This window comes from Gobio gobio, assembly GCF_949357685.1.
Source record: "Gobio gobio genome assembly, chromosome: 14".
Classification (NCBI taxonomy): domain Eukaryota; kingdom Metazoa; phylum Chordata; class Actinopteri; order Cypriniformes; family Gobionidae; genus Gobio; species Gobio gobio.
In genome coordinates, this window is record NC_137107.1 from 37,033,727 (window position 1) to 37,061,344 (window position 27,618).

A 27,618-nucleotide genomic window follows, 5' to 3' on the forward strand; every position below is an offset into this window, starting at 1 on the left:
ATGACATCTTAAAGGATAATTCTGCCATGATTTACCCACCATTTTCTCACTACTTCTTTTCTGTTTAAGGTTATATTCTTTGTCCTTCTGGAGTTTAAAACGTTGGCCCTCTCTATTCATCTATTAAATTAGTTTTTATTGTATGAAGTTATTGTACATGTTTTCGGGTCTCTAATCGTGAACGCGCATTATGTTATGCCACTGTTCAGTGGTCAAAACACGTTTTGCACCCCCAGCGGTCAACTGAATCACTACAGTGCAGTGTTCCTCACCAAATGCCCAAAAACCACAATATTTTATATCAAAAGTTTGGAAACATTCACTATTTTTAATGTTTTTGAAAGAACTCTTAAGTATTATTTTAAATCGTAATACAGAAAAAACTGTAATATTGTGAAATAGTATTTCTGAACAAATAAATGCAGATTTGATGAGCATAAGAGACTTCTTTCAAACATTAAAAATAGTAACGTTTCCAAACTTTTGACCAGTACTCTGTTTATATATATACATTTTTTTTTCTCTCAGTACAAATTATAAATTGATATTAAAAGCTTTAAGTCTGCAGAAGTATTGAGTATAAAGAAACATCATGATGCAAGAATGGCAGAAAAATACATCAATAAAGTTTTATTCATTTTCTTTTTGAAGAATGTCTGATGTTACGGTTCTTTTGCTTGTTTTGTTTTTATATTGTACAATATCTTTACACTTGTAATCTGTAAAAACATTCAGGAAGTGTGTATAAAAAAGGGCACCACCAAAATAATGACAGATTAGTTCACTCACACACACACACGCACATATATCCTCTGACATTTACATAAACTGTATTCTCCCTCTATTAGATTCCAAATATGTATACATATACATTTCATATATAAAATACATTTTAAAAGTGATGGTTAATTTCTGCTTAATATATGCCTGTTACTGTGTTCATTGTACTAACAATTTTGTGACAATTTCATGAAGATTTTCATGTAAAAAAACAAACAAAACAAAAAAAACAGAAAAAGAGAGAGAGAAAAAAAAAGAGCCTTAACAAATTCAATCTGCAACAGTCTTTCACAGAAAGACTCTGGAAAGGCAACAATGTCACAATACTGCCCTGCCTTTGAGCAGAGAAGATAAGAAGCAACAATCCTAACAAATATGATTGTACCTGAACGTCATGAGTGCTAGTGATGGCAACGATACAAAATAAATAAGATGTCTAAATGTCACAGAGGGAAAATTGCAATCTTGATGCGAGTGCGTGCGTGTGTTAGTACAGAATCAGCAATAAAAGAGGCATTCTCCAAGATACCTCAAAACAGAACACAAACTGATTTCCTTCAATTGTCTCTCCCTGCCATTATTTTGGAAAACATAAGGGAAAAAGGAAAACAACGGGCAAGTCTTCATTGACCGCTACGCGATTCATGTCCATGTTTACCCCGTGCTCTTCATATATCTGCAGTCTTGACCCCAGTGTCCAGTACAGCACAGTGAGGTTACAGGTCAGGCTGTCCGTTCATTTTACCAAGATTCATCTCCAAAAGCTGATTCTTAGCCTTTTAAGGATCCACAATGTCATATCAGTCCACTGCGAGCCAAGAAAGAGGGCTGATCGGCAGGTCTTCAAAACACACACAGCAAAACAAAACTCAATACGCCATGTTTCTGGCAACCCAAAAAAAAACAAAAAAAAAACAAATTAAACAAAAATAAATCTTAAACGGTAATGCCCAGAGAGACTTTTTACACTATTCCACAGTTCTCAAAGGTTCAGGCAGCCAATGCACAGAGGAGAAAACCTCCTTTAATTTTTTCAGGACTCAAACAAACTTCTCCAACAGATTAGACATCAGTGTCAGGGTCACATCGTTTTTTTTTCATCACACACAAAAACAGATGTGAATTCAGGAGTACGATAGGCAAATGAAAATTGAAAGACAGAAGAACAACCACAAAACAAAACAAAACAAAAAAACAACAGCTGAGAATCACATCTATGCTCCTGAGTCCTTTGAGAAATAGAGGATAATCTTGGATCGAAGCTAAACCGGAAATGAAAAAGAGTGAGGAGAAAAATGGAAGATGGCCTGTAAGCCCATGGTACGTGAGAGCGAAATGGAGGGATGATGATGGACGGAGGTTAGCTCCAGAGGCCTGCGTAGTTTCCGTGTAGGCCAGAACACAGCGGGCCGCCGGCCACGAAGAGTTTGGTGCCGGAGTCGTCGTAGCAGTGCGTGTACACGGCGTTCGGGAAGGAGCGGACGTCGGAAAAGTAGCTTCTCCACGTTTCATCGTGATTCTGTGGGAGAAGAATAAGCATTTTAGAATCGGTACAAGAACCTGACAGATATTTCTGCTTTTCTTATATTTCAGCCTCAATGAGTAATATACATACACTACCATTCATTTTGCAATCGGTAAGATTTTTTATGAAAGAAGTCTCTTATACAAGGTCTGAGGCTGGATTTAAAAAAAATCAAATTCAGTATAAACAGTAATATTGTGAAATATTATTGCAATTTAAAATAACAGTTTTCTTTTTTTATATATTATTCCTGTGATGCAAAACTGAAATTTCAGCATTATTACTCCAGTCTTCAATGTCACATGATCTTTCAGAAATCATTCTAATGATTCTGTTTTTGGTTTCCACCAAATCAGTATATTAGAATGATTTCCGAAGGATCATTTCTCACATTCAACATTTCTTATTATCAATGTTGAAAACAGTCGTGCTGCTACTTTCTTTAATGAATAGAAAGTTCCAAAGAACAGCATTTTATTGAAATAGAACTGTTTTCTAAAAATGTTTTACTGACACTTTTGATTAATTTAATGCTGACTTGCTAAAAGAAAGTATTAATTTCTTTAAAAACAAAACATCTACAAACCTTTGAACAGTGTGTATAATATGTATTTAATAAGCAGGATAATGTACAGTTGGCTCTTCATTATCACAAAATAGCCTCAGACAGGGAAATCAGGACCCTGATGCATAGAGGAGTTGTTTATTTTGCGATAATGAGTGGCTGACTGTACAATAATCCTTACATTATTATTATATAAGTAACAAAAGGGCAGCAACCTAAGTGGGTCAATTAAACCAATCAAATAGCAGTTATACATCCGTGTGGACCCATTAATGCAGCAGACAGCATTTCTGCCTAATGAACTTCCAAATGGTAAGCAGAGGCTGATGCTGCAGGCAACCGACTGCTAAAGTAAGCACTTTGTAAAGGAGCTTAGAGGTAGACTAATGAATTTAAAGGTTTGGCCAAAAACTTCATGGTAAAAATTAGGTAGTGTGCGTATAAAGCAACATTTTTTAAAATAAAAAAATAGCAATATTACACGTACATCAAATGAGTATGAAAGTTCCCAGGAATAAACAAAATGCAAAACACTAATTGTTTAGGTAACAGATTTAATTTAAAAAATTATAATAAATATATATACTACTGTTTAAATGTTTGGTGTTAGTAAGACTTTCTTTACCATCTTTTTTAACACCGATAAGAAGAAATGAGTGACAAAGAGCGACAAAATGAGCAGCAAATCATCATATTAGAATGATTTCTGAAGGATCATGTGACACTGAAGACTGGAGTAGTGATGCTGAAAATTCAGCTTTGCAGTCACAGGAATAAATGACATTTTAAAATGTATCAAAATAGAAAACTAATATTTTACATTGTAAATTATTTTAAATGGTAATATTTCACAATATTATTGTTTTACTAGTATATTAGAGCGGCACAATTATTCGTGACAAGATCGCAATCTCAATTCAAACCGCCATGCAATCTTATTCCTAAACAACAAAGAGCAGATGACATGTATGAAACCGCATCACACACACTCTTTTCAAACACACACTATCATTATTCTGTCTTGCAATAATTAAAATGATCACAGCTGTACTAGGATAAAAGTTTATAGTTCAGTGATGAACACTGATGTCTATAGACTGCAGCAGTGAAAATTTTGCCAGAACCTCTGTCTGTTCAGAATAGAGGGAGAATCTTGGTCTCTATTTTAAACAAAAAAAACTAAACAAAATTGTGATTCAATTTATCCAGATTTGTTCAGCTCTAGTGTATATAAAATTTAAATATAATAAAAAAGATAATATTTATTTATTAAGTACCTGCAATGGCCTACGTCAAATTTAAGATGCATATATTGGTCTAATCAATATGTAAAATTTTTGCATACGAGACAGAGAACCAGGGTAAAAATGGACAATCTTACCAGCCATCCTCTCCCTGTGGTGAGTTTAAGGATGCCCTCTGCAGTGCGATTCCGGTACCCGCCGGGTGTGCTGGATGGGCCATCCAGAAAACGCTGGGCCCTGATATCGTAGAAGAGCAGGGAACCTTGGCCAGTGCCTACTGTCACTATGTGTTCATAGAAGCTCACGGAGCGAATACCTAAGAAATAATTAAACAAACAGAAAACTGAGCACCAGTTTGCTTTGCAAAATATAGTTTTTTAACTTTGTGTGAACTAACTTACCACTGCCACGCTCCCTGGAGCTCACGGATTTGATGTTCTGAGTCGACTGCCGGGGGTCAAGAAAGGAAACATGCGCCTGAGAGCCGACTGCATAAACAGACCAGTCCATCCCATAAGCCAGACACACATTCTCCTTACAGTAAGGTAGTTTTGTAGAAAGCTCCTGAAAATCAAATTAAAAGGAAAAAAATAGTCATGAGACAATTGTTAAAACCTTCCGATATTGAGCTTGGCATAAAAAGGCAATATAATATATACCAATCAGGCATAGCATTATGACCTAATATTGTGTTGGTCCCCCTTTTGCTGCCAAAACCCGTCGAGGCATGGACTCCACTAGACCCCTGAAGGTGAGCTGTGGTATCTGGCACCAATATGTTAGCAGCAGATCCTTTAAAGGCTTGTAAGTTGCGAGATGGGGCCTTCATGGATCGGACTTGTTTGTTCAGCACATTGCCTCCGGCAATTTGGAGGCCAGGGCAACACCTTGAACTCATGTTCCTCAAACCATTCCTGAACCACAGCCACCAGGGAATACCGTTGCCATGAAAGGGTGTACATGGACTGCAACAATGCTTAGGTAGGTGGTATGTGTCAAAGCAACATCCACATGGATGTCAGGACCCAAGGTTTCCCAGCAGAACATTGCCCAAAGCATCATACTGCCTCCGCCAGCTTGCCTTCTTGCCATAGTGCGTGCCATGTGTTCCCCAGGAAAGCGACGCACACACACCCGGCCATCAATGGGATGTAAAAGAAAACATGATTCATCAGACCAGGCCATCTTATTTCATGTGGTCCAGTTCTGATGCTCACATGCCCACTGTAGGCACTTTCGGCGGTGGACAGGGGTCAGCATGGGCACCCTGACTGGTCTGCGGCTATGCAGCCCCACACGCAGCAAACTGCGATGCACTGTGTATTCTGACATCTTTCTATCAGAACCAGCATTAACTTCTTGAGCAATTTGAGCTACAGTAGCTTGTCTGTTTGATTGGACCACATGGACCAGCCTTCGCTCCCCACGTGCATCAATGAGCCTTGGCCGCCCATGACCCTGTTGCCGGTTCACTAATGTTCCTTCCTTGGACCACTTTTGATAGATACTGACCACTGCAGACCGGGAACACCCCACAAGAGCTGTAGTTTAGGAGATGCTCTGACCCAGTCGTCTAGCCATCACAATTTGGCCCATGTCAAATTCGCTGAAATCCTTACGCTGGCCCATTTTTCCTGCTTCTAACACATCAACTTTGAGGACAAAATGTTCACTTTGCTGCCTAATATATCCCAACCACTAAAAGGTGCCGTGTTGAAGAGATAATCTGTGTTTTTCACTTCACCTGTCATAATGTTATGCCTGATTGATGTATGAAAAAGAGAAAAACAAAACACTGATAGTGGTATGTGTACCTTATACAGGTTGTCTTCTGCTTTCCACAGATGGAAATATCCATCTAGTGAAACGGCACCCAACTCCTAATGGATGAATGAAAGAGAAAAAAATGGTGAGCTTGAATAACACACAAAGACAATAAATTTCGAGTCAGTACAGCCACATGAGTCAAAGACAGCCGCTGACCTTATGGCTGTTGTTGAAGGCCAGTGCGCGCACTTTGCAGTTGTAGGGGTGGGTATACTCTTTCGGGATGTCCTTGAGAGCGCTGTGAGAGATGTGGGAATAACAAGGAACACCTTCCACATTCTGACACTTATCCGCTTGTGACAACACCTCCTCTGATATCTCCCACAGACCCATGGAACCGTCACGAGATCCTGCGCCAGTAAACAATAAAAAATTAATTCTCCTTTAATGGAACAGTAGAATCTGTACACCATGTACAACATATAATTGTGTACAACACATACGAGGTAATGTGAAATGAATCTCAAAATACACCCAGACAGGGAAGTCAGTGGAAGTAGAGGGGTCTTGTATCGCCTTAAAGAGGTAATTTGTCAAATAGACAATTAAATATTGTGAAGAGAATTGTTAATATGAAAAAACAACAAAAGTATTGCAGATAACATGATAACATATTATAATCCCTCCTCTTAAAGTATCTCAAATTTAAACTTTTCTGTCCTGAATGGAAGTGACAACGACAAAAATCACAGGAAAAGTCAGAACAAACATATTTTATTAGTATGCAGCTGTGTAGCAGAAATTTGTTCATGATAGGCAGGACTACCACAAGAAAGGCTGATTTAATGTTGTGGCATTAAAAAAAATATATGCTTTAGGAGTATTTTTGCGTTCTCATTACTTACATTTACATTTACATTTACGCATTTGGCAGATGCTTTTATCCAAAGCGACTTACATTGCATTCAAGGTACACATTTTTTACATTTTTGTCAATTCTTGCTTTCCCTGGGAATCGAACCCATGACCTTGGCGTTGCTAGCGCCCTGCTCTACTGTTTGAGCTAGAGGAAAGCTAATTACTGCCATTACTGTAATACAGGGCTCCAGACTAACATTCAAGAGCCGTGGCACCAGAAAACATTTTATCAAAGTTAATTTAATAATAAAATTACTATTGTTTTGTTAATAAGTGCAGTTACTCCATTTTTGTTTATTGGACATCTAACAGTGAAGCTCTGAGCTTGAATTAATATGCAGATAAAATTAACTTTTTTTAAATGAACAGTAATGTTTAAATAACCAGTAATGTGCAAAAACCAAAATGTAATAGTGAACATTTTTATATTCTACTCTTATTAAAGGTGTCATGAACTGGCTTTTTAAATTTTTTTATACAGTTGTCTGAGGTCACCTTATGACGTTTGCGTGGTTTTTATATTCAAAAATATCATAATGAATAAGTAACAGGCTATTTTCAGGGTATATACAGAACTTCTTAAGTTGAATTTAATACCTTTTACTACCTTTTTTAATACCTTCAAAATATTTTTTAATACCAGCGCGACTTCAAGCTGCAACTATAGTAGCGTAAATGAAATATTTCCAAATGGAATAACATATTGCATCACAATGTAACGAGGTCATTTTAACTTAACATCAACTGCCCACAGAGATGAGAATAGAAATAAAGACAGAAGTGGAAGGAGACATCTTCTTCATAGTTCGTGCAGTGTACAGAGGGAAACGAGAGCAATTTTCACGGCGCAATATAGATTTTTTTTCTTTTTCGTTTTAAAGGGTTAGTTCACCCAAAAATGAAAATTCTGTCATTAATTACTCACCCTCATGTCGTTCGACACCGTAAGTCCTCCGTTCATATTCGGAACACAAATGAAGATATTTTAGTGTAAAGCTGATGCTGAGAAAGGCTTCAGATAGGCCTCCATTGGCATTCAGTACATTTACACTCCCAAGACCCAGAAAAGGCACTTAAAACGTTGTTACAAAGTCCATCTCACCACAGTGACTCTACAATAATTTTACGATGCGACGACAATAGTTTTTGTGCGCAAAAAAAATCTAAATAACACCTTTATCCAACTTGTTATTGCCTTCCGTGTGTGCCTCCACGATGCATGCGCGAGAATATGACGTAACACTTTAGTCCCATTTTGAGAACTACGCCGAGACCTTAAGCACGATCAATGTAGAATTCAACAGCTTAGATACGCGCGTCTTCCTCTGCTTGTCAACAAATCGCTTCTGGGTCATGTGTCCGAACGCCGGATCTGCATCATATTCTCGCATGCGTCGTGGTCATTTTTGGGTGAACTAACCCTTTAAATCATGAAGCCGAGTCAGTGGATATCACACAAAAACGCAATGTGCGTGAGAGTCGGTGAAGTCTCAAACCTGGTCAATTATTCACTACTGAAAGTGAACGTAAAATCTGACAAGCTTTCGGCGCATATTCTCACAGAGACAAGAGATATCTCTTTATTTATATAATTCTGCTTTAACATATGCTGATAACGTATAGCCTATAACTGTCTGAATTTATATTCTTAATATTTCTCTTGTGGCCCATATTGTGAAACAAATTAGAAGAGAAGTATAGGCCCATTTCGTGTTAAACAAGCTGCTCTTACTTTCTGATAATACTGATATTATTGTAGTGTTCTGACATATTATAGACTGATAATCATTTTAATTATAGGCCTATAATTCCTTGTTTAATTGGGCAAAATGTATTTAAATAATGAGGAGTAAGCTAATCTATCTATTATTTTATTATGCAACATGTCGGTTGTGCATTGATGCATTATGAAATTATCACGGGGGCAAATTAAATGTATTATCAATTTAATAATAAAAGTAGGCCTACCCTAATAATAATAATAATCATTTATATACATAAATAGTAAATGCTAAATCTTCACTCATACAGTGAGCAGACAAGTCGTGCTCGACGATCCGAGCCATGGTGTGAGCATATAAACCGTGAGCTTTGGCTTTACATCGCATGCGATCTACTCGTACAGTGTGAGTAGGTAACCTTGCAGAAATCGCACAGTGTATGCCCAGCTTTAAGCAACTTGCATATTTCGAAACAGCTCTTCAATGCCATCGTTCAAATTGAAAGAGTGGTGTTTAGTTGCAAGGTCTAAACACCACAGCACCTCACAATGTAACGTTAGCGGTGGTGATCGGGCATAGCGTCTGCTGTCTGACGTCTGTCACGCACCTGTTGATGAAGCTATAGGACTAACGTTAGGCTACTGGCAGTGGTTTGAATCGGGAGAGCAGTCGGGGTTGAGGGCAAAGCAGTGGAGGTTGAGGTCGTTGATGCATCCGTAGCGCAGAACATTGATATGGGAAGCTGCTCGCTACGTCCGCACATCCTAGCTTGGTGGCTATTTGATTACATATGCGATTTGACGCCATTCACCCCCACCCAAGTTATATTAATTGTCTTCTTGCAGACGTGGCAATAAGCCTCGCGGCTATTGCAAACTACTGGCCTAAGCCAGTCTTTAAATCGTGAGTCCTCCAGCCAGAGGTCCGAAAACTACTTTTTAATGCCCTTAATTTTGGCTAATTTCATTTACTACCTTTTACTACCTTTTACAACCCCGCGGACACCCTGATTTTATACCCTGGTTTTGAGCCTCTCTCCTGGAACGCTCGGTTTTTATGGGCGTGCCGCACTGAAGACTTGGAAGTAAACGCCCACTGCTATGATTGGATAAGCTTTACATATTTAATGATTTTTGAGAATTTAAGCTTTGATACCTAGTTTATGATGATTATTTAAAACATGGTTTGAATAAATAGGCTATATTTCTGTTTATTAAACACATTACTAATTTATTAGTTTAGGCTACTTTTTTTAATAATTTATTTATTTTGATGGCTGATTGGTTGATGTTTATGATTTAAAATTAATTCACTTATTTAATTAAAGGAGCAATGTGTCTGTAGGTTTCTCTGAAGATCAATAATAGGCTATTTAGAAGATATATTTAACCAATATTTTTTATATGCAGAATTATCAACCATTAATGATAAACTAAATCTTATAAAATCATCTGCCTCAATCTATTGCAGATATCGATATTCATTCATGCATGCGTACAACTACGGTTGCAGACGCACAGGCAACATTTGAATGTTCACAAAAGCGCGTTCACGACAGGTTTTGACCAGTGTTGCCAACTCTCGCGAGACAAATAAGCAACCGCAGCTTCAAAAACAAGCCCAAAACAAGCCCAATATTATTATATTATTTATTATCATCAATATTATTTATAATAAATAATTTTTTTTTATCAATAAATGAGCCTGCAACATATTAAACTGAAACCTCTCAGAGTTTGAAAAGCAAAAACAGATGTGATTTTACAAAAATCATCAAATTGCAATAAAGGACACACAATATCCTCCGATCAGCTGTGAACAGAAGAGGTTTGAAGAGTAAAGAGTGACATGGAGGCCAATTATGGTAACCCATAGTCGGAGTTAGTGCACACATATTAGGGGCAGTAAGTAGTGAACACGCACACTGCAAACCGTGAAAAAGACAAGCCCTGCATCTCATTGTGCACACTATCTGCCCTAAATAGTACTGAAAATGACTAATGTCACACTATTTAGGATGGATAGTGTGCACATTGGGACACAAGCACTACAGCGCTGCAATATAGCCACATATTTAAAATAAAATTAATTCGAACCATACCTACTGTTATTATTAGTAGACTTGTTTTTTTATAATAGCCTGTAATTTTAAATACATTACAAAAATATTTTTTAAATTAAATTAGGTGCCTCTCCTCCCTCTTTCCTCTCCATCTCTGCTTGTGCTATTGTTTGTAAAAATGTATACGTCTATTTAAGTCTACTAACTTTCATTACGTGCATTTATAACGTCACATGCCTGCACGTTGAACGCGATTTTTCTTCAATGAAGGGGAGAAGGAGGCGGGATATAAAAGGACAGATTACTACAGCACTTGTATCGTTGCACTGAATGCCTGTTGTGAGAAGACAGTGTCAGTCAATGTATTGGACAAAACAGCGACCATAAATGTAAAGAAACGAAGTTGCTTATTATATTTTCCTAACAAGCAACCACATTTTTTAAAATAAGCCCAAAAAACCGCAACCCGCGACTCGTGATTTTTTAACGCGACTTGCCAAAAAAAGAAGCCCAAAGTCGCGTGTTATACGCGGACTTGGCAACTATGGTTTTGACCGTTCGAAAATGGCGGACGTATAGCGGCCCATAGAAACCGTCGCTACATATACATATCTATGGAGCTCACTGTTGTGACATCATAGTGGAGATTCTGTTCTGGCAGCTCAACTGCAGCTCTAACTCTGGTTTGCTGTTGGTGGGTTAGGAGTGAATAGATCGAAAGACTTTCGAGACTTTCTGCAGATATCGACAACAAATATTGAATTTACTCGCAGCATTCAGTGTCCATAATGGCGCTGTTTAGCAGTGTATTCAGACAACTGTTTGAGCGTTTTGCTCACTTCTTGCTCGGAAGGGAGACACCTCAGAGAGCACAGCAGTGTGCAGCGCAAGAACTAGCGGCAGAGAAACTTCCAGAGCAGTCGCCTACACTGCCAATGACAGGAAGCGCAGGAAGAGACGCCGCAAGGTACCTGAGAAGTACCCGCTTGGAGAGAGAGAGAGGAGGAAAGAGAGGTGAAGATCAATAAGGGAGGCAGTCATAAAGATGAGGCTGAAATAACACCTTGAAAAGATAAAGAAGAGAGGACGTGTACACCAGAAAAAAAGAGAGATGCACAGTCTGGAAAAGTCGATGGAGGAAGTGAGCTTAGAGAAGCTGGAGAAAAGAAAAGGAAGAAGAGAAAACGGAAGGAACGGAAGCTCACAGAGTCAACGCCACTTCTTGTGGAGGTCAAACCTTTGCATCCTACAGTCAGATCTTCCTTCTTAAAGCCAATACAGGGAGAACTACCAATGCTTCCGAGTGTCTCCGGACATCTCGCTCTACCAGCCGCTCACTTCAAACCCCTGCCGCCAGTGACAAAACCTGTGCATCCTCAGAAACCAGATCCAGCACCTGAGATTGTGTTATCCCTGTCATGTTCTCCGCTTCAAGTGGATCGCAACAAACTGTTGGCGGTTCCTCCATGTTCCGATGAAGTTGATTCCTTCCGATGCTCTTCATCCCATGTGCTTCCATTGGTGGTTCCTCCACGCCCCACTCCAGCACCTGATGAACTGTTTTCCATCCGACACTCTTCATCCCAAGTGCGTCATCGCAAACGACTTCCTCCGAGCCCCACTCCTGCACCTGATGAAGTGGTTGCTCTGCAACGTCCTCCCAGCCAGAAGCCTCAGCTGTTCACTTCTTCCCTGTTTGAGCCACCTCCACAACTCATGCTGATTGACAAAGAGGATGAGGAGAACGAGTACGTAGAGTACACAGGGAAGACCATCCGGGCCAGTGACTCTGGACGCCCCCAAACGCTGGAGGCTGAAATCAAACCGAGAAATATGTTTGCTTGGTTGGAGAAGGACAGCGAGGTGCAGGATGAAGCGTGGGCGAGTGAAGTGGTGGAAGTCCAGGCATTTGAGGACGATGACCCCAGTGAAATGGGAGACTCCAAGGCCACACAAGGCCATTCGGATGATGCCTCTCAGATTGATGAGCTCCCGATGAAGCTCTTCTGTGTAGCCTCTCCTGACGGTTCCAAGAACGAGACCCAGCACAATGTGAACGTCCAGACAAAGTGCAAAAGAAAAGTGCCACTTGTTCTGTTCACCTGGGCAGAGGAGAAGGCCAAGAAAAAGCAGAAGAAAATAATCAAGGAGAAGGAGCGAAGAGAAAAAGAGTTGCTGCTTGAACGCTACATGAACGATACGAAACTGAAGCACTTGTGGATCAACAAACACAACCTCAACTACAACTCCTCCTAATGCAGATCATCGCCCCTCTTCACCTTTAACCTGTGTAAATAAAAAAGTCTGCATACTAAGAGTTGAACGATTCATGACTCTTCCTGACTATTAAAACATAAAACGTGTATATGAAGTGAATCAATTTGAATAACTGTTTACCAAGAGCAGCAGCAGAAAGTGAATCATTCAATGCAGTTCACAACAGTGAAGTTCACCGATGAGTATTTTCTCTGATGTGGATTCTTCCAATCCATCACCTCCATGCTTGTCTTTTCATTTTTCTTGTTGTTTTTTGCAACAACTGTAGCCTATGTGAATTTTTACTTACGTCTCAATGCGTCAAAAACTGCACATGATCGTATAAATCCATACGTGAAAGTAATTAATTTAATTTGGTAAGTCCTCTCTTGGAGGCATATAGGAGATCAGCGAAGGAAGAAAGGAAAGAAAGAGCCTAAAGGAAGGCAAATCATTAATTTAACTCTGTGGAGTGAAGAAAGGATGAGAGGAGTAATGTCAAAAACTGACAAAATGTAAAATGTGTACCTTGAGTGTGTTGGATAAAAGCGTCTGCCAAACGCATATATGTAAATGTAATGTTAAAATGCAGAGGATAAAGCTTTAAAATTAGAACACAATTAAATTTCTTTTAAAGAGTTTTTTGGTTTTACAATGGCTGACATGTTCCTCTCATTCAATTTTTGTTAGCCTTTTAATATGTTGTAGAATTCAACATCAATATATAATCAATATTCTGATTTCATCAAATTGTCAAAACAACATGTTCTACCAGTTGTTTGTTGAATTTTACACATGCATTGAGTGATGAATTTTACTCATATAAGGCTACAAGTTTTGGGTTTGTTAAATATGTTGATGAATATGTTTGTTTGATAATGTGTTTTAATAAATTATGCGTTTCTAATTAAGATGCAGGATCAATTTTGATAAATCAGGGATGGCCTTCCTAAAAAGGAAATTTGTCTGGAGTAGAGGTCTTCACGGAGCCACCGAGACCCGTGGACCCGGGACCCGACCCGGGACCTGTACGGGTTCGGGTCTATATTTTAAATGGTCAGCCGGGTCCGGGTCGGGTCCCAAACTATTACTACGGGTCCCGGGTCTGTTTAAAATTGTGTGTAATACCGGAGTCGATCCGGAGTCGGAGAACACCTGCCCATGATCAGAGTCAGTCAGCACTGCTTGTGTGTTTTTTGTAACTTGCAACTGTAAAATTAGGATAAGAAAAGTGTGAGCCGGGAAATAAGGTTTAAAAAAAAAGAAAGAAGAAAAACACGAGTGATCTCTTTCTCTCTCTCTTTCTCTCTCTCTCTCTCTGCAAGCGCACAGTAATAATGTTTACCTTAATGAGTGATGTGCGAAAAAAGCTACAAAAACAACGAATATAAAAGAAGTTAAACCCACGGGCACCTCTTCTGTCTGGGCATCCTTCATGCATATTGTGTACAAACATGAGAAAAAAGTGCTGTCTACGTGTGACGCACTTTTGAAGTTTGATTTTAACTTATATTTAAATAATTTATTTAAAATCAGCAACAAAATCTCAGGTGAACTGTCACAAATGTTTTCTATGATGCTCAAATTGCTTAAAAAAGCTCATATTTCAGGTTGCTCCAGCCACCGCGCATGTGCGGTCTCAAGCGCGTGTCATGTTTCTATGGCAACCCGAGCTTCCGCTGTGATTGACTTTAATAATAATATGAATGAACCGTCTTATTTCTTAAAGTTTTGGTGGTCAGACTCGGCTCACAGAGATGATAGCAAATAAATAATGCGGACATCAGCGGCCACCGAACGTTATTGAATCGTTATTATAGTTCAAAAAGGCAAACAGTCAAAGTTATTATGCGAGTTAACTTGGCGAAATGCAATAATGCAAAGACGCATTTGTCATCCGTCAACGTGACATAAAGTGGACTTTTAAAGCTGAAATGATGGGTGAATTAAGCATGCTTGGAATAACAAGAGAGGAATAACATAGATTTAACTTTTTGGCAAGGATGTAATGCATCACAAGTAACGTTACAAGGAAGGGAGATGACGGCTAGGTAAGACAAAAAGTTATATTTTTCATAACTTGTTTATTGACTTGTTAATATCAGTTATTGTGGAAAATGTGACAATCGGGTCCAGCCGGATCTGTGTCTTCGAGCCGAGTTCGGTTCCAGCTTTTAAATAATAGACGGGTCCAGGTCGGTTCCGGGTACTACGTTTTTGGCATTTCTCGGATCTGCACGGGTCCGGGTCCAGCTTTTGAAATAATAGACGGGTCCGGGTCGGTTTCGTTAAGCACATTACGGGTCTCTTCGGGTTCGGGTATGAATTTTTGGACCCGTGAAGACCTCTAGTCTGGAGTGCATGATCTAAAATGTTCTATTGCGAATGAAGCTTATGCAGCATGTTTATTGCTTGGAAGTTCGATCCGGTTTATCTCCACGTAGGCCGATGTTATTTATGTCAGGCACGAGTCGGTCGGCGGGGCTACAGCTTCTGTTGAGGCGGTGTTTAACCACACCCAGACGTCACAGCCTGGCACATTCTGAGATCTCTCGTTTGCTGGGCCTGGTGTCAATAAAAGCTTTTCTTTGACAAACAAGGAAGTTTTTAGCTCTGAAGCTTACAGGATATTCTTATATTACCATGCCTTTTTATATATTTTATATATATGACCCCTTGAAATGTACCATTGTTCTTTTTTTCTTTTTTTACCATTGTTCTTCTATAGTATCACAATGAACTGACCGACAGCTTTAGTGATAATTAGAGGAATATAATAAAAGGATAATAAAAAGTTTGTTTTTCATGTGAGCTGTCTATGCTCCGAGCTGAGAAACGGTCCATGCAGCGCAGCTCAAATGAGTAGCACGGTTCCGTTCCGCTTTCGTTTGCTGGTTCTCATATGTAACAGAAATGGCAGCTCTTATCAGTTGGGCACCGTGGTTGCACCAGTGCGACATCTAACAAAATTTAGTCGCACCAGCAGGGAAAAAAGTCGCAAAATGCGACCATTTAGTCGCAGTCTGGAGCCCTGTTATACCCTTATGAAAACCATCATGTCCAGACATTTTTTCTTTTTTATTAAAATCAGAATGAGATAGATGTATGTAAAAATATAAATCACAATACAGTTATGAGAATGAGTTGTTTTGGATGTGCTTAACTGTGATGAAAATAATATCAATCTTAATGTTCCGGAACCGGGCCCCATTTACTTCATGCAAAACATACTTTCTATTTCTTTTCTCCATTTGCGCTTGGGGTGAAATATGACCTTGGCAATTCTTGACAGTTATCTTGAAATGTACACTAGCACTTAATGCGTTAGCTAGCACACAGCGTAAAGTGTTTGCTCAAAACTGGATCTGCAAGCTTCTTACCCGAGACTGCCATGGTATCACTGATCCACGCAATGGAGAATATCCAGTCGTTGTGCCCATCCTGTTAAAAAATATAGAATCAAATTTGAGTCTTTACATAACAGGTTTGTTTTCATTTTACATTAGCCAAAGCTAGACACTAAGAGACACTAGACACTTTTTTGTCTTTTTCTGGAGCCAAAGGCTGAAGCAACTAAACCATTTGACATTTACACTACTTGCACAACTAGAAAGGTTGCAAAGGGCGGACTCACATCCCCGACACAAACAGGGTCAAGTGTCGGAAGTCTGTACACTGCCAGGCTATTGGGGTTGTCTCCTCCAGTGGCCAGCAAAGTACGAGAGGGGTTCAGCTCTATGGCGTGGATGCCACATCCCTGCTGGACATCCAGGCCACCGACTGATCCTGCATTGTGGAAAGGGAAATGGCCTCCCACTCCACCCAAACCTTGGGACACATCTCCCCTGCCCTCTCTGTCTTTCAGCATGGGTATTCTGGTTATCTGTCCCGAGAGGACGTCCACCACAAATAGCTAAAAGAACAAACAAAAAAAACTTGATTAGTAACAGTCATCCTTGTAGGAATTCCGTTAAAAAAATTATTAGATCACTTTGGAAATACACACACACACACACAAAAATGCATAAATAGGTTCAATCTAAATATAATGCTTATGAAAGAGGATGGAGACTATCAAGCTCTAAATTGTAGCCTGGGACATCTCAGAACTATGGTGAAAGTCTTACAAGCTCATAGCAAAACAGCTGGACATATGTCATACTTGTATGTATTGGAGCTTGACAGTTGTCATTCTCTAGGAAAGGTAATTTTTGGGGGAACTCTTTACCTTTAAAGGTATATTAAACCCCCCCCAGTGGTGGAAATAAAGTTTTTAATCTTTAATTGTCTGTGTAGTGTTTTTAATATGCTTTAAAAGACAAACTATGTGCAAATTCATCAGTCAACACCATTGCTGAGTATTTTCTCCTTAAAACTGCAGTGAACCAAAGACAGTCTGAAAAAAAGGGTTTGAAACCACCCCTGCTCTCTACATCACAAACATGTTGTAACCAATCACATCAACATGCGGACGAGCTGTATCATTAACTATGCTGCTAAGCAGGAGAGTCTCAAGAGAAGCCCGAATATTAGGGATGTAACGGTACACAAAACTGACGGTTCGGTAAGTACCTCGGTTTTGAAGTCGGTACGGATTCGGTACAGCAGTTTTACAAAATTGCTTTTTATAAATTTTTATTCAACAGTGGTTTAATGAAAAAAAGTTTTTTGTCTGTCCTTAAATTAATTCAGTTATAACTAAAAGTTTCTTAAAGATAATGCTGTAAACTGTATAGGGAGCCCTTCCTTACATATTGCTATTAAAGATTAACAACAGAGCCCAAACTATTAGCCTAAATTAATTTGCTATTTATTTTTAGATATAATAATCAACACTCATAAGCTTCACATAAGGCAGTTTTTGCATTAACTTCTAAATCTAATTATTATTATTTTTCTCCAATTCGTTGTTGAAATATAATCATTTAGTGGCTGTAATTTTCATGACAGGTTTATTTAAACATACATTAAATAAACAAGACATCACTAACAGGCTAAGTAGTTTATAATGAATTGATATAGGCTAATATAATGAATATATAGGCTAATATAGCGCATGTATTCAGTGAAAGAGTTCATCTCTCTAGTGAACTAACAGCTGTGGACACTGAATGACTTCTGAGGTAAACGTGATTCTATATGACATTGTTTACAAGCTGTTTTATTGTCTTTCCGCGGTTGAAACACAGATGGAGCGATTACACAACATATGATACGTTTCAGTAAGTTGTAATGTATCCTCAACATACCTTAAGATATTAATTTATGTTTATTCTTTCGAAGAGATGATCGCGTTCACTCGCGCACCGCCGCTTGAAGTTGAACTGATACGAGTCTATCAGTCAATTCACATTATAGAGCATTAAAACGGCATTTATCGTTTGAATTTCGTGATAAAATGGACTGAATACTATGAATACACTAATAAATGTTCGTGTGGGAACTCGGATTGAAGTGTGTTCCGCGCTTTAAACAAGCCGACTGTTAACTGTTAAAGATTGCATTCATAACCGTTCGGTAGACGCGCGCACCGTACCGAAAGCCCTGTACCGAAACAGTTCAATACGAATACGTGTACCATTACACCCCTACCGAATATATTTTCCGAATATTATATTTTTCTGTTGATATGAAAAATTTTGAATGTTTAGCAATATAGCGGGTGAATTATGTATGATGTATATTAAGATGTTATGATGAACTTAATGCCTTTCTCCACTGATGTTCTATGACGCTCAAAGCTTTTCTCCAGATGCTGATTTTTAGAAGGCAGTTGTCTGACTCGGAGGTGTCAAACGGGAACATGATTTGTGTAACATTAGCAACACATTATTAGCTGTTTGATAACGTACTCAAGCCAAAGGCTAATCATATCAATAACTAGGGGTGTCGAAATTAATCGTTTCCGCGATGCAGACGAGGACGATTCAGTATCGGTTCAGTAATAGACCATAACCGATTATAAATAATGTACTGATTATTTTGTGACGTCATCTGTCATATGTCATCTGCTTTATCGTGGTAGCATACAATGGCAGAGGGAAGCGAGACGCGAGTGCGAGTAATTAAAATGCTCCAACTACTTTAAAAGCCGACATCTGGGCTTTTCGGCTTTTATGAACAACCTAGTAAGCACGACCTGGAGAACACATGCGCTGTGTGTAAATCAAAGCCATCTGATTTATCAAAACGATTTCATTTACACTTGGGCACATTAATGTATCTCCGCAAAACGGATATAAATCCGATCTTCAATTCCTGCTTTATATGCAGATTTATTGGAGTTCACGTCACCGAAAAGAACAGATATGAGCAGCATTTTATTGAAGTAAATTTAGTAAAATTTACTAATGTGATTTCAACAACCAGATGCATTTAGACTTTAGTTTTGACTGTAATGCGGCCCAGACCACCTCCTGTAGTGGCTTTTAGTGTTCTGTGTATTTGTTTAGGCCTGTCGCGATAGTCAATAAATCAATTAATCGCACAATTAAAAAAATGAGCTCAATCATTTTTCCGGCCGCGATAATTTCCAGCGTCCGTTTTTATATCCATTTTTGCCGAGCGTTACATTATATGATCACAATCTTATACATGTAAATGCTTCTAAGCGCGACAAGACACAAGAGAACGCGCTGTATGTCAATGTCCTGTCTGTGTGGCTGCGTCTCAAGACAGCTAATCGAGGGACATTCTGACACACACACACTCGACGCACAGACAGACTCGCGTCAGTCTCCTGCTCACATCGAGTTCTCTTTTGCTCATGAACAAACAATAACAACAACACAGAGAATTTTGAGTATTCTCATATTAGGAGTCTTAAATTAGTTAAATAACGTCTTAAATGAACTTAAAGAGTTGTGAGGAAATGAGATGCGCGGGACAGTGCGTGAGATCCGCGTCATGTTCGTCGGCGGCTGTTCTTAAAGTGACAGGAGCACTGATGATGCCTGTCATTAATGTTCATCAAAGAACAACGGGAACAGAGAAAACGGTAGCTTTAATGATGATTAATCTATATTTAATTTATTATTTATGCAGTTAAGAAAGGTGTTTGCTAATTATTACATTTCTGTATATGTCTAACAGGGAAGGCCACGGGTAAAAATACTATTTATTATAATGGGTTTGTGTAAAGATTGTTTTAAGTTCACTTCAATTAAAAGTTGTTTTTTTAAAGCCTAATAAATGTTGAAATTGGTAGCTTTCAGTTATACTGTAATGTAACGTCATTAAGGTTTCATAGAGACATCAGTGATACTGGCCTTCATTCATAAAAACATGACAATACAACACTAATATGCTGTCAATAAATAGTTTCTACATTAATTTGGAGAGAAACTGAAATTATTACAATATCAAAACATTAAAGACTTATTAATCGTGATTAATCGTGAGTTTTTTTATTATTGATTCCCAGCACTACCTAAAACACAATCATCCGTTGCAGTTTTCCCAGCTGTTTATTCAAGTGTATTTTTTTGTTAACAGACTGAGAGTCCATTGCTTTTATTGTTTTGTTCATTTATTGTGGATATTTAAAATGTTTTCCATTTTCAGTGTTAACCTCTTTAGACTTTAGAAATAAAAGTTTATTGATCTTTGAAAAGGTGTACCTGCATTATTATGCCATTATGATTATTATTAGATTATTTTAGATGAAAATGGTCTCAGAACGACAATATTATCGTTTATCGCAATAATTTCTTGGCCAATTTATCGTCCAGCTAGATTTGTTATCGTGACAGGCCTATATTTGTTCTGCTCCTGTTGTCTTCTGTCCCCAGACTTGAGTTTTGCTTGATACATTGCTTGGTTCAGTTCATATAACTGACTGACAGAATTGTATTCATGAGGTGCAGTGCATCGTCAATGCATTGTGATATCGAATTGAACCGAATCGGTTGCATGATAATCGTAATCGAACCGTGAGACCAGTGTAGGTTCACACCCTTATCAATTACTATTGTGTCAGACGTTTTAGAGAGAGATACATCAAAGGCATTACATTTGTATACATTGACTTGTAGACGACCCTGTATAACTCGTTCTGAATCAGTTTCTGGTTCAAACATATGGCTGAGATAAACCGATTTTTCTTGCCATTGTGTTGCGTTTACTACAGTAAAGTTGACCAAGTGGATCAGGTATTCTGAGCTCGTAGGATGGAGTGGAGGCGGAGACTAATATGCATGTATACTAGGTAATGCAGGGGGTCCGCCAATTAATGTTTGATCACAAATAATTTTTTGATTAAAAAAATTATAACATGGGGAGAAAACATCAAAGTCAAATTCAATTAGAAGCACCGTGAAACGAAAGCAGAGCACCCTCCGTTGATACTGTAATAGTACAGTATTATATTATTGGAGAAACAGATTTGGCAAACACTGCGTTTGATTTTGCGCTCTGGAGAACGTGAACTTAAGCATTCCTATTCACAGCGGGTTTTGCAGTGGTGAGAAATGTAGCCAATCATAGTCATGCTCGATGATCTCTGGAACGCAATGGCCAATCAGAGGTGTTTAAGTTAGAATCCACTCACCGCTCAAAATGCCAGAGTTTTTATTCAGTGCTGAGTTCTGCTCGCTCTAAGTAAGAGATTCATTATTTAGTGTTGAAAACTTTACTGATTTTGATGGAACGCTGTGAGATCGCGAACTGAGATGAGTGACATCTTAATTGTGATTGTAAAGTGTGCGTGCTTTCGAGGTTTTATATAGCTATAATCCATTTAATTAAATTATTGTTTATCATGCTGCTAAGAGGAATGACGCCAAATTACACACTGCAAAGTTTTGGAAGTGACGTCTACATATAAATGCGTGATTCACTCTCGAAATTGCAATTGAAAGTGATAACTAGCACGGACAAAAATATGGCATGTCAAAATAGATACGTGATGTAAATACAGAATCTTAGATTTAAAAAAAACATTCGTATCAATATACATAGTGATTTGATTCTTAATTGTCCATCTCACAGTGAAATTAAAATGTTTTAGTAAACTTGAAACTAAAGTTCAGGTAAAAGTTTAATTGTCCTCTGATTGGTAAAATAAATGTATGAATAAAAATCAATACAAATTATTTACAACTGCAAACAACTAATGAATTGTGAAATTTTATCATCACAGCATTTTGTTAATTTTAACAATGGCAAGTAATATACAGACAGTGATGCATGTGCAACAATATTGTGCATTTTGATCTACTGTCTTAACATAATATCTTATTCTTAATCATAATTTAGTTAGTTTCTATTAATATCGAAGGCTCTATGCTTAATATGTAGCTCTGTTTGACACATTCTGTATAGGGGTCCCCGCTCCATGTCTCTATTGCCTAAGGGGTCCTTCCCCTGAAAAATGTTGAAGACCCCTGCTGTAGGGTGACATGTGCCTTCTTTTTTGTGTACTGGTAGGGTGTGTTATTTTTAGCATCAATGAGATCCTACATTTATTAATATTTTACATTTTAGTTAAAAGTTTTAGTAATTATGTTGTGTGTTTTGTCATTATTTTTTTGTTGTTGAATAATAACTCTGCTGGTTGGTCTACTGTTTTTGCTTTTTCTCTTGGAAGATTTGGCTTTTGCACTTTAGCAATGTAAATACCAGACTAGTATTCTCATCTACTATTTCTCAGTTTACACCAAACATCAAAATTAACAGCAAACTTTCAAATGATTCACGGTTTAAATGGGAGAAAAGACCATAGGCCTTTATCACACTTCCTATTTCCGGTAAGTGAAGCAGTGCACCGCTACTTCCGGTCCCATCGCGACGCAATCAAAACGCGGGTGTAGCTGCAGCGATCCGGTGCTCTAATACTAAATAATGACATCCTTACATCAGATTTGACCATTTCCTGACACTAAAAGAATAGAGGAGAGCATGGGTGAGACTGATATGGTGGGATGAAGTTGTATGTTTGTGTGTTGTAGGCCTATGCATTTCCAAACTGCGGATGTTTACGTCTCATATCGTCAGCCTGCTGAAATGTTCCCATCCAAATGTGCATTCTGAATAATAAATACATTTCTAACATGCCGCAGTCCAGTGATTGAGTCTTCTCATTAACAGTGTTTCTCTTACTAATCATATTTCATACCCGTTGTTAAATTTTTAAATTAATTTGACTGATAAACACCCTTACGAAAGTTAACCATGGTTTTATTATAGTAAGAATGTAGTAAGCATGTTTTTTTTTCGTGGATTGACTACCATTTGTATTAGTTTTACTACAAATACCATGATAAACTACAATAACCATGTTTTATTTTATTTGTAATAAAACCATGGTTCATTTTCATGTAATAAATAGATGAATGAATGCGCGGTAACTGCCTTAAAGAAAGTAAATGATGTTAAGCATTTAATTAATCTTAAACAGTAATACGTTAACAGCGTGACTGAATTTTGGCATAAATGTGTGAATCACATATACTGTAGGCTACAGTGAAATGATTGTCACTGAAAAGTGATAGAACAATGACTAAAATATTAATACAAATCAACATGTTGATTCAGATCTTATTCGTCAGGTCTCTCACACACTTCATCGCGGACACTATTTAGACGTGCACTGACACCGTGTAGTGAAATAATCACGTATGTTCACGACCCTCGGCTTATGTCGGATTAAAAAACTACAAGTTCAACAGAGTTTGGAAAATCCTGTACAGAGTAATGATCAGTTTATCTCTTCTCCTGTCTCGGAAAATGTCCAGATTTTTAAATCATCCTCCAGATGCTTATTTTAATTGTCGTTTGTTCAGCTAGGTGTTCACAGCACATTGAAAACATGCATAACCGGAAGAGTCAGCGCACTGCTTCGACGCGCACTTCCGGTATTCAATTCCTCTGTGATAAAGGCCTATTAATATGTTAAAGATCATAAATACAGCACTGATAACATTACATGCTGAAGTACTAATCGAAAACCATCTCACCGTGTTGCATTTGGTCCCACACACCACCTGCCTGTGGTTGAGCCATTGGGAAGCGAACACCTTGTTGAGGCGGCCGAGGGAGAACTCTCTCTCTCTGAGGATTCCGGGGATGCGTCCGGCAGCAAATCCGCGGAGACTCCTCTGGAAGCTCCACTCATGCTGCTGCTGCGGGCGGAACTCCCTCCCTCTCACAGAGCACACCACCGACCGCCGGCTTTGCCACCAGTGCTGGGCATGACGCGCTGAGCTGGACACGCGGGCACGCTTCAATGCACTGTGACACCAGTCAAACTGTCAGAGGGACAAAAAGGAGTGATTCGACAAAATGTAAACATCCTAAATGAAAACAATAAGAAAAGTTATTTATCGTGTATGATGCAATTTTAAAAAATGCTATCACTTGAAACAAACTGTAAAGCATTTACTGGCAGTTACTGATAACAATTTATATGAAATAAACAATATATATATATATAAACAATTTATATTATAACTGATAAAATCACAGATTAAATCAAATATATTTAACTAAATAACCAAACATAAACCACTAAAAACTAAAATCAATCATTTTAAATGCTACCAAATAAATTCAAGCATCACAACATTATAATGCAAAGCATGAAAATGAATTAATGAATCAATAAAATTAATGAATTTAGAAATGTACTAAAAATGATCAGCGTTTGCAAGAATAACTAAGTGAGCATTAGATCCTCCTCGTAAAACTGTTCATTTAAACCTTAATTTTACCTTACAAAAATGCTCTTTGTTAGTTAATTGCATATCTCTCCCTCTCATTCTGATTGTGTAACCTTTTTTAAACAGAAACCCAAAATTATAAGAACAATCTCACAGGACATCTGGTTTTAGGTGGCTTCTTTGCAATCCGGCACTGTGTAGGCACTTTTGCAGCTTTTTAAAAACAGCTTGCATTCGAAGAAAAACACCTGGTGGCACTGAAAATGCATCACCTCATCAATGCTAACAGCACTTTATACAATCAAACACAAGAAACTGCATCAAAACAGCAAACCAACAAAAGTGAGGGCATCCATCTGATGCTAATGCCAGCTGGCAGACAAAGCGATCATGTGCTCCCGGCGAGCATTGACAAATCAAATATAGCCATGACAGGGGCGTGTAGAACCAATGGCTTGAAGTATATCAGCTCCCGTAGGCCCAACAATGAGTGTGTGTGAGTGTGAGTGTGAGAGGGAGACTCATTTATTTTAATGCCTGTTCCCGCTAAACAGCACTGACATCATAATGATAATCAAGACATCATCACCCGTATAAATAACTCTTGCTGAAATTACATCCTCTGTCCTGAGTGACATCTAGTCATAAACACTGGAAGAGCATTACTGGAGTAGAAACACATCAATCCCCCTTCAGGCCAGTAAACATCAGCCCTTTCTGACGGACCCAGATCCTAACGGCCAAGTAGGTCAGAATAGGATCTTAGTCAATACATGGTCACCTTCCCATTCACAAACTCAGCAAAAGTGTATAATCATACGAAGACAAAAGACCTTCAAGAGTGTTAAACCTGCAAGGATCAGCACTAACAATCAAGCTGTACTACAAAAATATCTCATCTGAGCCCCTATAGTCCCGCCCCCAAACTCACACCATTGGTTGATGCTGGGTTGTGCTGGTCAGGATACACAAACAAACATTTCAAAAGGAATAAACCTGCAAACACGTGTAGCTGTCTGTATATTAGGCTATGATATGTGAAAGTATTGAAGCTTGAATTTTTTTTAATTAATAATATGAAATTTAAATGAACACAGCGAGATGAACATAAAGTCTAGACAATCAATCACCCCATAAAGTCTAGTTATTACTAACATAAATTGTTGAGGCCTATGATATCAGTGAACTGTTTTTAATGATTTGCTCTTTTAGATATGGCTTTCACACAGGAATACGTCCAGTGCTAACCTGTGATAACAGAAATAAACCTTCAACAAAACCAAATAAGGAAAGCAACTAGTCTTACAAGCAGTGTTGCTTGCACCGAAGACCACCTTCCCCCCATATGAGATCTCTATCCAGTCCTGTGAATCATCTACATCACCCATAATCAACAGACACAAAATAATTTGTCTAGTTAGAAATAGCCAATTATTTAAAATGATAAACATATCAACAGCACCTATATGATGTTGAACTCATTCCATTAATACCTCACAGTTTTGACAAAAAGTACAGACACAGCTGTGAAATGTGGCTAAAATTAAACTCTTTTTTTCTGTCAGGACATAGTAGCAATGTTTCTTTAAAGGCTACATATTTATATGCCTGCTTTCTTTGCTACCCTGGACCACAAAACCAGTAATAAGTTAAACGGGTATATTTGTGGCAATAGCCATCAATACATTGTATGGGTCAAAATGATCAATTTTTCTTTTATGCTGAAAATAATTAGGGTATGAAGTAAAGCTCATGTTCCATGAAGATATTTTGTAAATTTCCTACCTTTAAAAAAAGTATCATTATTAGTAATATGCGTTCATGAGGACTTCATTTGGACAACTTTAAAGGCGATTTTCTCAATATTTAGAATTTTTTGCACCCTCAGATTCCAGATTTTCAAATAATTGTATCCTAACAGCTTATTTATTCAGCTTTCATATGATGCATCTTAAAATTTGACCCTTATGACTGGTTTTGTGGTCCTGTGTCACATAGATTTAATCTATATAAAATATATGATAGGTCTGAGGAAATTTGGCTCTAGCGTTATATTACAATAAAGAGAAAATCGAATACATTGATACACATGTTAAAAACATTAAATGTTGATACGTCCAGAACTATGACTAACGTTTTGTATCGTATCAAGAATGATTGTGCCGCAAAAGACACACTGATATTTCTCATATTAATGATGAAATGATGGAGAACTACAGCAGATCTCAGTCCTACTGTGCGACTGATCAGTTAATGCTGTCTAGCTCTTGCTGGAGTATCATTATCCTGTAATCTAGTGCAGGATTAAGACGTACTCAGTCCTTACTCCAACCTTAATGTCCAAGGCAACTGATAAATGATTACACATGAATAAACCAGCTCACCAATGCCAGATCAATGTCAACAACAACTAAGTTAACAACCCCACCATTAGCCTTTAGCCAAGTCACGTTAAGCAGACTGGTGCTAACATTAGACTGCAATCTTTTCCTGTTTGTAAACTGTCACATTTTGAGCTTCTGTTTCCCATTATACGTGGTTATTATTTCATACATAATGAGAGGTTAGCATATGGCTGCATAGTGTTTCCGATATAAGAGAGATCTGGGGTTTTTTACCTGTTGTTCCTTGGGCTCCTCTGCTTTCCTTTTCCTGCTAACTGTTTTTCTCGCCATAGCCCGACACGCACAGGTCCCTCACCCACATGGAGGGTAGCAGCGACGCTGGGAAGTGGATCATATAATGGCGATGGAGTTGTTTCGGAGGCCTCTGGGCTGGTGAAGCGGCGCGACTAATCGAATCCAACCGAGTCGCGTCGGCCGAGGATGAATCGAATAACCGCCCGATTCTGTTTTAGTGGCCGATCCCCGATCCGTTTGATTTGGTTCGTTTTTAAGGCAGGTTTGTTTGCTTTCCGCCTGTGTGGAGGAGCTACAACGGTACAGCTGCCCCTCCCCTGCACCGAGCTCACTTTTCACCTATCTTCTTTCTCTCTCTCTATCCGTCGTTCTCCTGACAAAACGCGTCATCCGACAACGTACATCGCCGCGCGCAGCCGCACTCCAGTCAAACATCAACAAAAACAAGGTCAAGCGTACGCGCGCGCGTCGGTTGCGTGCGTGC

At 38.5% G+C, this 27,618-nt stretch overlaps 1 protein-coding gene across 1 annotated transcript; it reads right to left on the minus strand.

Annotated features, from left to right (window-relative positions):
- Positions 1 to 604: 604 nt before the first annotated feature.
- Positions 605 to 27,618, minus strand: dcaf12 (DDB1 and CUL4 associated factor 12). The gene is made up of 9 exons (XM_079835855.1): positions 27,114 to 27,618; positions 23,794 to 24,084; positions 16,473 to 16,751; positions 16,219 to 16,279; positions 6,098 to 6,291; positions 5,929 to 5,994; positions 4,516 to 4,678; positions 4,252 to 4,430; positions 605 to 2,299 (listed from the first exon to the last, which is right to left on the minus strand). Exons 1-9 carry the CDS (start codon positions 27,168 to 27,170, stop codon positions 2,141 to 2,143), a joined length of 1,449 nt encoding a protein of 482 aa, XP_079691981.1. The 5' UTR covers positions 27,171 to 27,618; the 3' UTR covers positions 605 to 2,140.